General features: G+C 33.6%; 2 protein-coding genes across 2 annotated transcripts; one reads left to right on the plus strand and one right to left on the minus strand.

The window, feature by feature from the left end:
• Positions 1-1,122: 1,122 nt before the first annotated feature.
• Positions 1,123-1,990, minus strand: LOC138902080 (secreted RxLR effector protein 161-like). Its single transcript, XM_070189891.1, has 2 exons — positions 1,891-1,990; positions 1,123-1,649 (listed from the first exon to the last, which is right to left on the minus strand). The coding sequence occupies exons 1-2, from the start codon at positions 1,988-1,990 to the stop codon at positions 1,123-1,125; spliced, it is 627 nt and encodes a 208-aa protein (XP_070045992.1).
• A 9,201-nt stretch (positions 1,991-11,191) lies between these two features.
• LOC104113551 (phospholipase A1-Igamma3, chloroplastic) lies at positions 11,192-12,853 on the plus strand. Its single transcript, XM_009623753.4, is given in 3 exon segments — positions 11,192-11,784; positions 11,786-11,840; positions 11,842-12,853. Coding segments are annotated over 3 exon segments (1,515 nt in total). The 5' UTR covers positions 11,192-11,275; the 3' UTR covers positions 12,793-12,853.
• Positions 12,854-13,594: the final 741 nt, after the last annotated feature.

The raw sequence follows: 13,594 nt of genomic DNA on the forward strand, positions 1-13,594 counted from the left end.
TTTGCCCGATGAGTTGTTTATGATTTCATAATTTTTTCTCACCTTTGCATTGAGCCTTTGATTGAAAAACTGTTGAAAAATATCTTTAAATGATTTTACTGGAATTGGGTTTAAACGAGATGTTTTGATTCAAACCCTGATTTTAAAAGCATGTGGTATTTTACTGAGATTTCATGATATGAACTTTATATGCTTTATTGCTCGACACTACTGCTCAGTCTTTATTTATTATTGTTACTTACTTAGTTGGCGTACTCACGTTACTCCCTGCACCTTGTGTGCAGATTCAGGTGTAGCTGGACACGGTAGCGATTATTGAGTGTTCTGGTTGCAGATTTTCTTGGAGATAGCAAGGTAGCTGTTTGGCGATCGCAGCCCCTGCTCTTCTCCATCTTATCTTCCTCTAGTTGTATTTAGCTATTTTCCAGGCTGAGTTAGCCTTGATATTGTTAGAAAGATTGTAGTAGATGCTCATGACTAGTGACACCCTGATGTCGGGCTTTTCTTTTCCGCACTTCTGTTTTTTTTTTATTTTAACTCTTTAAATGGAGGTTTTATGTTAAATAACCTTGAAATTATCTTTGAAATGAAACAAAATCGGTTTGTTTTGGAAATGAGTCGGCTTGCCTAGTTCCACGATAGGCGCCATCACGACAGAGGTTAGTTTGGGTCGTGACAGAAGCACTCTCTTTTAGTGTTTCAATACCAATATCAACTTGTTATTATCCATATGAATCTACTTCATGGGATCTCCAATCACATAGTTTGGGTTACCATCTCTTTTGACAACATGTCGGCCTTAACCCTATCTCTTTTGAGGTTTGAAGAATTAATTTTCTTCCCAAAGGTTTAGTCAGAGGATCGGCCAAATTTATCTCTGACTTCACATAGTCAATGGAAATTATTCCATCTCTCAACAATTGTTTTATGACATCATGTCTCAATTTCATGTGTCTACTTTTGCAATTATAAGATTTATTCTTTGCTATAGCTATTGTCGCTTGGCAATCACAGTGTATAGACACGGGAGGCAATACATCCTTTATTAAAGAGATATTAGCTAAGAAGTTTCTTATCCACTCAGCCTCAAAAACCAGCTAACTCCAGAGCTACAAACTCTGATTACATAGTCGATCTAGCAATGATCGTCTGTTTAGCTGATTTCCACGATATTGCACCACCACCAAGGGTGAATACATAACCATTAGTGGATTTTGTCTCATCTGAATCAGAGATCCAGTTTGCATCATTGTACCCTTCTAAGGTTGAAGGAAATTCACTATATAGGATACCATAATTCATGGTTCCTCTCAAATATTTTATTAGTCTATCTAATGCAGACCAATGATCTCTGTTGGGATTATGAGTATATCTACTCAGTCTACACACAACATAGGCTATATCAGGCCTTGTAAAATTCATTAAATACATCAGACTCCCAATAATCTGCGCATATTTAGACCGAGCAACTGGGTCACCGTTATTCTTTTTCAACTGAGAGTTAGCATCAAAAGGAGTGTTCACAAATGTGACATTAAAATATTCAAACTTCTTAATAAGTCTCTCAACATAATGTTCTTGTGACAACATTATTCCATCTTCACTCCTTATAACTTTAACTCCCAATATTGTATTTACTTCACCCAGATCTTACATATCAAAATTAGCAGACAAAAATAATTTAGTACTTTGCACAATATTTAAACTTGTACCAAATATAAGCTTGTCATCAACATATAGACATATTATCATATAATCATTGTCTACCACTTTAGTATAAACACATTTATCCACCTTCACTGAAGAAAAATTGTCTCTCAGTAAGACTTGTTCAAATTTCTCATACCATTGCTTAGGAGCTTGTACTATAAAGAGATTTAATTAATTTACAAACTTTATTTTCTTGTCCAGGAATGACACAGCCTTCAGGTTGAACCATATAAACTTCTTCTTCTAAATCACCATTTAGAAAAGCAGTTTTGACATCCATTTGGTGGATAAAAAGCTTACAGATTGAAGCTAAGGCAATTAAAACTCGAATAGAAGAAATTCTAGTCACTTGTGCAAATGTATCAAAATAATCTATATTTTATTTTTGAGAAAATACTTTTGCTACTAACCGAGCTTTGTATTTATCTAAAGATCCATCGGGATTAAATTTCTTTTTGAAAATCCATTTACAACCAATAGGCTCTGCACCAGGAGGTAAATCAGTTAAAATCATGTATTATTTTTTAAAATAGAATCGATTTCAACTTTTATTGCCTCTTTCCAATATTTAGCATCTGAAGAAGATATAGCTTCAAAATAATTTGATGGTTCATTACCGACAAGAAAAGTTTGAAAATCATTTCCTTAAGAAAAATATTCTTTCCTAGGCCCTTTGCTCCTTCTCAGTTCCTCATTAGAGGTAATTACACTATTTGTTTCAAAATGTATGAGAAATTTTATCAGACAATGGATAAATATATTCAAAGAATTCAGCATTCTTTGTCTCAATTATAGTATTGCAATCAAGCACATCACTTTTTAAAATAAGAAATCTATATGCAACGCTATGTTCAGCATATCCAATAAGCATACAATGAGCAGTTTTAGAACCTATTTTTCTCTTTTTAGGTTCAGGCAACAGAACTTTAGCAAGGCACCCCCACACTTTTAAATATTTCAAGTTAGGTTTATAACCCCTCCACAATTCATACGGAGTTTTTTCAGTTCTTCTATGTGGTATTCTATTTTGTAAGTGACATGCAGATAAAATAGCTTTACCCCGCAAATTATCAGGAGCATTAGAACTAACTAACATAGAGTTCATCATCTCTTTCAATGTTCTATTTTTTTCTTTCAGCTACTCCATTTGGCTCGGGTGAATAAGGCGGAGTTACTTCATGAATAATTCCATTCTTTTCACAAAAATCATTTAAAGACAAATATGCTCCACCTCTATCAGATCTATTTCTCTTGATTTTTCTACTAAGTTCATTTTCAACCTCAGTTTTATAAGAAATAAAAGCATTAAAAGTATCATCTTTATTTCTAAGCAAATAAAACTTAGTATATCTAGAAATATCATCAATAAAAGTCACATAATATCTTTTACCACCTCTAGTCATAGTCCGCTTTAAATCGCCTAAATCAGTGTGAATCAAGGATAACAATTCAGTTTCTCTATTTACAGAAAAATAAGTTTTTCTAGCACTTTTAGCTTCAACACATAATTTACACTTGTCAATATTATTTGAGTCTAAATCAGATATTAATCTTAGTGACTGCATTTTCTTTATATAAGCGACATTAACATGTCCTAGTCTAGCATGCCATAAAGAAACAGACTCAATCATATAAGCAGAAGAAGATGTATTTTCATTGCTAGCTAGTATCAGAAATATTAAGCACAAATAAACCATGGTTACAATATCCACTTCCCACAAAAATATTATTTTTGGTCAATACGACCTCATTATTTTCAAAGGAAACCTTCACTCCAACTTTTTATAATAACCCCACAGAAACCAAATTGGTTTGAATATTAGGAACATGCAACATATCATTCAATGCTAGAGTTTTACCAGATGTGAGTTTGAGAAGAATTTTTCCTTTCCCAAGAACGCGAGTTGTTCTTGAGTCACCAAGATAAATAGTTTCTTCTCCTTCCTCAACTTGGGTGTAAGACAATACAAAATGCCTAGTAGCACCGGAGTCTATCACCCAATTTCTCACATTAGCAACATTATATATTTAGGAAATGACCGCAATAATTATATTATCCGTTTTAGTCAAATTTAATTTTGACTTAGCGAGATTGTCATTTATCCCAATTATTCTCTTGCATTGAGGTGCATTTTTCTTGAAGGTTTTAACATTAGCATTGGATATGTAACCATCTCTATTCACGTACCTGTATTTTGATATTAGTGTCTGCCAAAATTATGGATGCAATAACGTATTTGCAACACCGTGAATATCTGGCAGGACAGGTGGAACAGTAACAGCGGAGACAACACCAAAATTGGTTGCACCATCAAAAACTTCCGTAGTGGTATTACTTGCAATAGTTTCTTAGATTGTGGGAAATGACACCGAAAAATAACGATAATAATACTGCAATAATATTTGTGAGCGGGAATACACGAATTGGCTTGAGTCGTGCTGGGCACTGTCCTAAAAAACTATTTCAGCAATGTAAAATATTTTTCCAGAATTAAACAAGACCATCTCTATTTATTTAGAGGATACAGGAATCAGCAAAATTAAATAATAAATCCAGCTATTTAAAAAAAAGGAACAAAAGAAAATAGACTACTAATTTTGAGAAGGAAAGACAACAAGGAGAAGTACTGCATGACGAAAAGGCAAGGAAAGTTGCTGATGATTTTTGCCTAAGTTGAATGCCTATTTATAGGCTTTAAGAGAGGTTTGAGGCATGACAAGTGTTATACACTTGTCTTGAATTTTTCATGCAATTGCCACTTTTCATGCTTCTTTTGCCACTTATTGTAACGACCCGACTCGTCGTTTTAAAAATTAACGCCATGTTCAGTGACTTAAGGTCTCGAGCAGCTTCACAATATGTATTATGACCCGCGGGTGTGGTCGAGTTTGATTTTCGGAAGATTCAGAATTTAATTAAAAGAATAATTCTTAGTTAGAAGCTTAAATAGAAAGAGTTGACCGGAGAGTTAACTTTTGAGAAAACGACCCCGGAATGGAATTTAGATGATGTCAATAGCTTCGTATGGTAATTTCGAACTTAGGCATGTGTCCGGATTCGTATTTGGAAGTCCGTAGGACAATTCGACACATTTTGGCAAAAGTTGAAAAATAGAAGATTTTTGAAAAATCCGACCGAAGGTTGAATTTTTTATAATGAGTTCCGACTTTGATTCCGGAAATTGGAATAGCTCCATTACGTCATTTATGACTTGTGTACAAAATTTGAAGTCATTCCGGATTGATTTGTTACGTTTCGGCGCAAAATATAGAAGTTAAAAGATTTGAAAACTCATAATTCGATTCGATGCGCGATTTGTAATTTCGGCATAATTTGACGTGGTTTGAAGCCTCGGCTAAATTCGTATTGTATTTCGGGGCATGTTGGTATATTTTGTTAAAGTTCCGAGGGCCTCGGGTGGATTTCAGAAGGTTAACGGAATGGATTTCGAACAAGGGAAGCTGCTGGAATTTGTTTTCTATTGCTGAAGTTGTGCTGGGCAGCAACTGTTTGTTTCGCTTCTGCGGAAGTTTGATCGTAGAAGCGACTGGAAGGGAACTGGACATAAGTTGGCAGCTTGCTAGTTTTTTTTCACAGAAGCATGAACAGTGATTCGCAGAAGCGTGAACAGTAATCGCATAAGCGTGAACAGTACTCGCAGAAGCGGAGGCAACGCAGAAGCGTGAACAGTGTCCGCAGAAGCGTGAACAATGCCCGCAAAAGCATGAACAGTACTCGCAGAAGCGGAACTGGGCAGAAACATAAGGACCAAAAATCAGTCACTTTGCCATTTCGTTTTGAAATTTTTGGAAATCGGTTCTTGGGCGATTTTGAGGATTTCTTCACGATTTCAACTCAAGTAAGTGTTTTATATCGTAAAGTGATTATATTTCATGAATCCATAGTTATATTCATCGTTTAATTCGGATTTAAATGGAGAAAATCAAGATTTTTGCAAAATCTTCCAAAAACAAAAATTTAAGATTTGGAGGTCGAGTTGTTATCGAAATTTGATAAAATTAGTATGGTTGAACTCGTATCGGAATGGATTTTCAGATTTCATGAAAATTGTGTCGGGTTCCGAGAGGCGGGCCCCGCGTTGACTTTTTGGAATAAATTTTTAAGTCGGCATTTTATTATCCGAAATTATTTTCGATGAATTTTAATGAAGTTGTACAATTAATTTGGATAGATTTGAGATGTCCGGAGGTCGATTAAAGGAAGAAGGCGATTTTGGAATATCGGCATAACTTCAAAAAAGTAAGTATCTTACGTAACCTCGAATAAGGGAATTACCCCTTAGGCATCGAGTCTTATGTGTCATTTATGAAATGTGAAAAGCCGTGTACGCGATGTGATGAGTATGTACTCGGGCTTATATGTGCAAAATATATTGGGTTATGTCTTGGACATATTGTGTAGTAAATTGAATAATTATTGGCATTTATTAAATCATCTATTTGCCATGCCTCAATTCGCGTTTGTTGAATTTATTTTTATATGATAATTTGATGTGATTATTACTTGTATATTTACGTGGATTTTATGAATTTGATGATTTGATATTTCTTGGAATTTAATTTCATTATGGATTTTTCATCTGCAAATAATTAATTAAACACGCTTAAGAAGAAGGTGTTGTCCTATGCTGAGTTATTTTTCCATCTCTATAGTTGTTTTGAGGTTTTATATACATTGTGTAGAGCCTTGGGCTATTTGTTGTGAAATTAATTAATTTTGTTATATCTTTGGAATTGGTTGTGGCCATTGTGCAAATTGTGATATGAATTGATTTTTGTTATGTTGCCGTGATAATATTCCGTGTAAATTATTATGTTATTTGAATTATTATTATTTTAAAGATATAAGAGTGGCATTCCACTCTTGATATTGTGTGGGTATAAGGGAGGAATTTCACTGTTGTTATGTGTGTTGGGATATTATCTAGGCGGAGCAATAAGGATGGCTATAGGAGAGATAAGGGTGGCTATAGGAGCGATAAGGGTGGCTATTGATATTGTCAGGGCGGAGGGATAAGGGAGGCTATTATAGGAGTGATAGGGATGGCTAAAGGAGAGATAAGGATGGCTATTGTCACGGATGATATGTGATGATATGGAGTTATTGTGTTAGTAATTTTTCATGTGATGTTGGGATTTTTCTTGTGTTTATTTTTATATCTCGTACAAATTGTCTTGTTGTTTCGGTAAACTTGATAATAGTCTGATCTATGTTGAAATTGAGAGCTTGTGGCCATTGTCAGGCGGATTATGAAATGAAATGTGGGCACGAGGTGTTATGATTAAATAATGATAATATTGGCGCGTGAATTGTCCGTGCATTTGTGATATGAAATGTGGGCACGGGGTGCCATGGTTAAATGATGATGATATTGGTACGTGAGTTGTCTGTGCGATTGTGACAGAGAAATTGGCAAGATGTGACGTGAAAATATGAAAGTGGTCTGAGACCCGTATTTTATGATTTTGAAATGAGCTGTCACATGGTGACTTTTATTCGAAAGATATTTATTTGAAAGAATTATATTTGAAAGAGATTTATTTGAAGAAATTATATTTGAAAGAGATTTATTTGAAAGAATTATATTTGAAAGATATTTATTTGAAGGGAGTATATTCGAAATATATTTATTGAAAAGTTTTATATCCTGAAGATTATTATTTGAGAAGCATATAGGCGAAAGATTTATATTTGAAGGACTTTATTTAAATGGGTGTACTTGTATTTATTATTTGTAAAGCAATATTAATGGTGTTATTATTGCCCTGATGTGCATATCATTGGTTGATTAGTGTTACCATTATTGTTATTTATTTCCTACTATTTTTGTATACTATATTGCACAGGTTATTAGACTAGTGAGTATCTTGACTGTACCTCGTCACTACTCCACTGAGGTTAGTCTTGATACTTAGTGGGTACCGACTCTGATGTACTCATACTACACTTCTGCATATTTTTGTGCAGAGCCAGGTATTGGAGATATCGGACTTTGACAGAGTTAAAGCGGGATTGTAAGGATTCAAGGTAGAGCTGCTTGGTTGTCGCAGTCCCTTGGAGTCTTTTCATTTTATTGTACTGTTAATTTTTAATCAAACAGTATTGAGTATTCGATCCTTGAGATCATTCTATGTATTCAGTTAGTGTTCGTGACTCAGTATGAAATATAATTGAAATCGGCTTATCTACTCTTAGAGATTAGGTGTCATCACGACGTCTGAGGTGAGATTTTGGATCGTGACACTTATCATAGGCTTCTAGAATGGCTAAGAAGTTTGTAAAATAAAAGGACACTTTGGCTATTTAATTTTTGAAAATAGTGCCACAAAATGAAGTTCCACAAATTGTTGTCTTATTCTCTGTTTTTCCACTTGTTGTATTTTTTACTAATTTTTTACCTAACAATATTCTTTAAAGACTTTTATGGTAAAAATCTGAAAGATTTTCTGGGGCGATATGACTCTCGGTGTCGCCTTGAGTAGATGTATTTTGCCACGAAGAGAAAGGGATTATAGGAAGTTTGGGAATTAATAAAAGAAAGAATTAAATACTTTAATCATGGTTATGATATTATTTTAGTTAATTAAATCACATTCCTTAATTTTTAATCATAACAAGTGTTTTCAATCCAAGCAGGAATTTGGAGAAATTAATTAAGAGACTAGAAAATATAGGGGAGTTGAAAGGTACGAAGTCACAATCTGATGGTTTTGTCAGTAGTCTACCACAAGTAAATCACGTGGAAGCAGAAGAATTGCACTACTATAATATGGGTCTCAACTATCACATAACGCAATTTTACGTGATTGCATGTTATTAATGCGCAAATTGGGGGCAAAGTTCAATAACAGACAAATTGGCTTAAATGCAAACTGAAAGCTGTTGAAGACCAAAACTAATAAGCAAATGATTAATGTGTTTTTTTGAACAATATAATTTTTAATTTTATTAGTAGAAAGTTGCAAAATATATTATGGTACTAGAGCAAATAAAGATTCTCGTTTCAAGTTTATTGCTACTTTCATCAACCTCTCAACGACATTTTTCAAGTACTTAGAAATGTAGGGGCTAAATTGTGAGTATTTTCTCGAGTGTAGCACGTTGAACATGTCTCTCGTAAGGCTTGTCTTAAAGTCAAATTAATGCACTAGCTAGGGTTGGTAGAATCAAATTACTTTAGGATTAACAATGTTATCTTTTACCCAAGAACTTTCATTTCAAATCATCAAGAAGATAAAATTGAGGAAGCTTCTGGTGAAAATTGTCGTCTTTGTGTTTAGTGGTCGGTTAGTGGTCTTCCAAATCAAGACGTAGGAATTGCACGGATGGTGGCTCTCACTGTTCCAGCGATGGGATATTAGAAAAGAACATTGATTTGGGGATCATAACCCTAATTTATAGATGCACACAATTTACATAGTTTTAATTTAGCCCATCATTAAATTAAAAACTATATCCGAGTATCTACACATAAGATCTCATACTTTAGGAGGTATCTTATAGACTCATTTAACTTTAAACCTTAATAAATCACTTTTAATTTAAGTCAATCTTTTAACCATAGCATCCAACATACTCTTACATTTCTTAAACTCTTACAAGGGTCAATTTCACGATTCAACTTATATGTTACTCTGTCCGTTTTACATTTATGTAATATAGTTAGCTTCGATATAAAATTTAATGATTTTTAAAAAAAAACTTGTGATTTTAACATGCTATAATATTTGTATGGCTACAAGACATTTGAAATTTGAGGTTTTAAATATTTCATAATATTTATATAGCTATAAACTTTTTTTATTAAGAGTAAATAAATAAAATAAAAAGTATTACTATGAGTTTTTAGATGAACTAACAACAAAAATATGTTATATCACAGGAAGTAACAAACAGTCAAAGATCAAAAGTGTACTATATCTACTTTTCAATAACTAATTGGAAGCCAGTCAATAAAAAGGGCTATTACACTATAGAGTAGAGTAATAATCTTTTAGTACATAGAGGTAGTAATGATCACATGCATGCAACTGGTTTTGAAGTCACTTCGCGCATACGTCAATTATTTAATCGGGTAGTTTCTATCTTTACTGTAATTCTTTTATGAAGACTGGTGTCCCACTTAGCTTGAGTGCACTTCTGAACTTGATATTTACGTGTAGCTGGATTATTTCATTCAATATCTCCTATCGTTCATTACCTTTTTTTTAATGTGGATGGTGCCTCGCCCACCTTTGCTTGCATCTTTATTGTTCCGCTAAATATTTACCTCCCACAAATGCATATATTGAATAATTTTGTCCACCACAACTTAAGTAGATGAAAAAAATCACTTAATATTTTTATTTCTACTAAAATATAAACCCTAACTAATTAATCGCTAAGATTTGCACTCATTTTATTAATCACTAAACCATAACAATGCAGGTAGAGGTAGGCAGGGGCGGATGCAGTAAGGGTGAAGCGGTGTCACGTGACACTATTTCACAGTAAAATTTTTGTTAGATGTATATATAAATAATCTGCAAAATACCATATAACTACAAAATACAGTAAGTGTGACATCACTTGTCATCAAACTTTTCTTGGCCAGTTGGTGTAGTACCTAATTTCAATAGGCAAGGTCGCGGGATTGAACACACCTTATGGGGTTTTTATATAACCTCATTTTTATTTTGAGGATTTTGGCTTTAAAAAGGAGACAGATTTGATCCCACTACTCGGAGAAGAATCCATTTCTTGGGATGGATATACAATCCGGCTTTCCTTGTATTTTTTATTTTTTGGATCAATTAAGTTATTTTGTTGCTTTTTTATTTTTTATTTTTTAAATTATTTTACTTTTTTGTTAGAATTTCTTAAAATAGTTTTATTTTATGATTGTACTCTATAAAATTATTTGGGGTTTCTCAAATAAATATTTTAATTTATAATTCAACTTAAATTTCGATAGATTATTCTAAAGCATCTTTCATACATGCAAAATCAAGTTCAGAATCTCAAAATTCATCTAACTTAGAAGAAAGGGCCAATGGTTGGAGTAACATCGACAAAGTGAAGGAGTTAATTTAAATTCCTTAAAAATTGACTCTGGGAAAAGACTTGCAACTCGAAATATTATTCAAATAGATGCAATAAGAAGAGCATATCTTCAAATCAGGTCTTTTCCAACCTCGAAATTATAAATGTGACACCGCTTATGAAAAATCTTGCGTACGTCACTGGAGGTAAGTCGTACCTTCATTTCCTACCAAACACGTTTTTTCCCTGTTTTTCCACAAATTATTTTCCTTGTTTGTAATATCCCAAGTATTTTCCTACAATCTAATTAAGATACGGCCTGTATTGCAAAGTACAATCATGCATTAGTGTTGGTAGTTGGATGTCTCTATTCTCTAACCTTTTTAAGAAATTCTCCATACTCCAATTTAATTATACAAATGTGTGGAAATAAAAAGAAAGCCTCTTATACTTCTCCTTATAACAAGCTTATTTTATATGATAACAAACACAACTCAAGAAAAATAAGATTCCAAAATTCTCATGGCTTCCTTTCAATTATCTCTCACCAATTCCAAACACAAAAGAAACCATACTTTTCGAGAAGTTTTTCCATTATACAACAAATTCAAAGCTAAAAACCTCTCTTTCTCAAGCAAAAAACTTTCACCAAAATTATCAAGTGATCTTTCTTTAAAACCTTCATCTCTTTCTAGTTTAGCACCTAAGAATACTAAAATCCAACAATATGAAGAAGAGAAAAAACCCCTTTATGAAATATGGAGAGAAATCCAAGGGTGCAATAATTGGGAAGGTTTACTTGACCCTATGAACTCTAATCTAAGAAAAGAAATCATTCGTTATGGTGAATTTGCCCAATCTTGTTATGACTCATTTGACTATGATCCTCATTCTAAGTATTGTGGTACTTGCAAATATCAACCATCACATTTCTTTGAGAAACTCAACATGGTGAAAAAAGGGTATAAAATGAGGAGATATCTATATGCAACTTCAAATATTAATTTGCCAAATTTCTTTCAGAAGTCGAAAAATAGTATGGTTTGAACACGCGAATTGGATGGGATATGTAGCCGTAGCCACAGATCCCCGACGAAATTAAGCGCCTAGGGCGCCGTGACATTGTTGTTGCATGGCGTGGCACGGTCACGTACTTAGAATGGATCCATGACCTCAAGGATATTTTGCACCCGGCTCATTTTCGCGATGATCCTAACATCAAGATCGAGTCAGGGTTCTTCGATTTGTACACTCAGAACGAAAAAAATTGTCACTATTGTTCATTTTCGGCTCGTGAACAAATTTTAGCCGAGATTAATCGATTAATCGAGAAGTATGAAGGTGAAGAGCTAAGTATTACAATTACAGGGCATAGTCTTGGTGCAGCACTGGCTTTGTTAAGTGCTTATGATATAGCTGAGATGAAATTGAACATTTTACATAATGGTAAGTCTATGATTAAAAGAATTCCTATTACTGTTTTCTCATTTGCTGGCCCTAGGGTTGGAAATCTTAAATTTAAAGAAAGATGTGAAGTGCTAGGAATTAGGGTTTTGAGAGTGATAAATGTGCATGATAAGGTGCCAAAAGTGCCTGGAATTATTACAAATGAGAAATTTCAATTTCAAAAGCAATTGGAAGAGACTATTTCATTTCCATGGAGTTATGCTCATGTTGGGGTGGAATTTGCATTGGACCATCATCATTCTCCTTTTCTCAAGCCCAATGGTGATTTGGGCTGTGCACATAATCTTGAGGCCCATTTACACTTCGTCGATGGCTACCACGGGAAGGACCGCGCGTTTTGCTCTGCCACTGGGAGGGACGTCGCTCTCGTCAATAAGGACTCTAATTTCTTGAAGGAGGACTATGGCGTGCCGCCGTTGTGGTGGCAAGATGAGAATAAAGGCATGGTGAGGACTCCCGACGGGCGGTGGGTGTTGCCGGAGAGGCCCATAATTGAGGCCCATCCACCCGATACAGCCCATCATTTTCAGCAAGTCCTTAAACTTGCTAGGGAAAGATTACATTTACCTTAGTTATATTTTTACGGGGTATTATCACTTTCGCCCGCGTCAGAAGCTATTTACATTCGGTAGCCGAAAAAATATATATTTTTTGTATATATATATATATATATATATATATATATATTCATTTTTATGTTATATACAAAAAATATATATTTTTCGGCTATTATCTTAAGAGGAGCTAAACAGTATCATTTTCCCTATTTTTGCTCATTGAAAAATGTTGTGATGCCCAATCATTAATAACTAAGAGCTGTCTTTTTTAATTAAATTATTCTTGTTTGGTTTTATTGTTGTGAAGTGAATATACCTGTCATTAGGGGTGTTCATAAAAATCCGAAAAATTGAATCAAACCGAAAATCGAGCCAAACCGACCAAAAAAACCGATATATTTTAGGTTTGGTTTTGAATTTTAAAAACCGATCAAATTTGATTTGGTTTTGGTTTTGGTTTTAATTAAAAAATAACCGAACCAACCCGACTATAGAGTAGTTATTTAAATTTATTATTACACATATATATGTATATTTTTATATAAAGTTTCTAAAATTTTAAGGTACATATTAGGCATTTGTATTTTTAGTCTAGTCCTTTGCTATTATAATAATCTAATTCTTTGCTTTTACATTCTAGTTTGATTTCTTTTGCTATGTAAAATAATTTATTTCATGTTAAAAATAATCAATTTTTAATTGAGTACTTAAAGTATTCATCACTATTTAATTCAATTATCATCAATATATCTTGGTAAATGATAGATTTCTCAAAGTGCAATTGGTTTGATAGTGTTACGTTGAAAATGTAGTCGCC

Source organism: Nicotiana tomentosiformis, chromosome 11, assembly GCF_000390325.3.
Source record: "Nicotiana tomentosiformis chromosome 11, ASM39032v3, whole genome shotgun sequence".
Taxonomy (NCBI): Eukaryota; Viridiplantae; Streptophyta; class Magnoliopsida; order Solanales; family Solanaceae; genus Nicotiana; species Nicotiana tomentosiformis.

What these genes read in the sequence shown, in the direction of transcription:
- LOC138902080 (XM_070189891.1), bottom strand. Translation starts at nt 1,990, where the DNA reads ATGGATGTCAAAACTGCTTTTCTAAATGGTGATTTAGAAGAAGAAGTT. An exon ending in TGGACAAGAAAATAAAGTTT is followed by an intron (nt 1,650 to 1,890) that starts GTAAATTAATTA and finishes TTGATATGTAAG; the next exon opens with ATCTGGGTGAAGTAAATACA.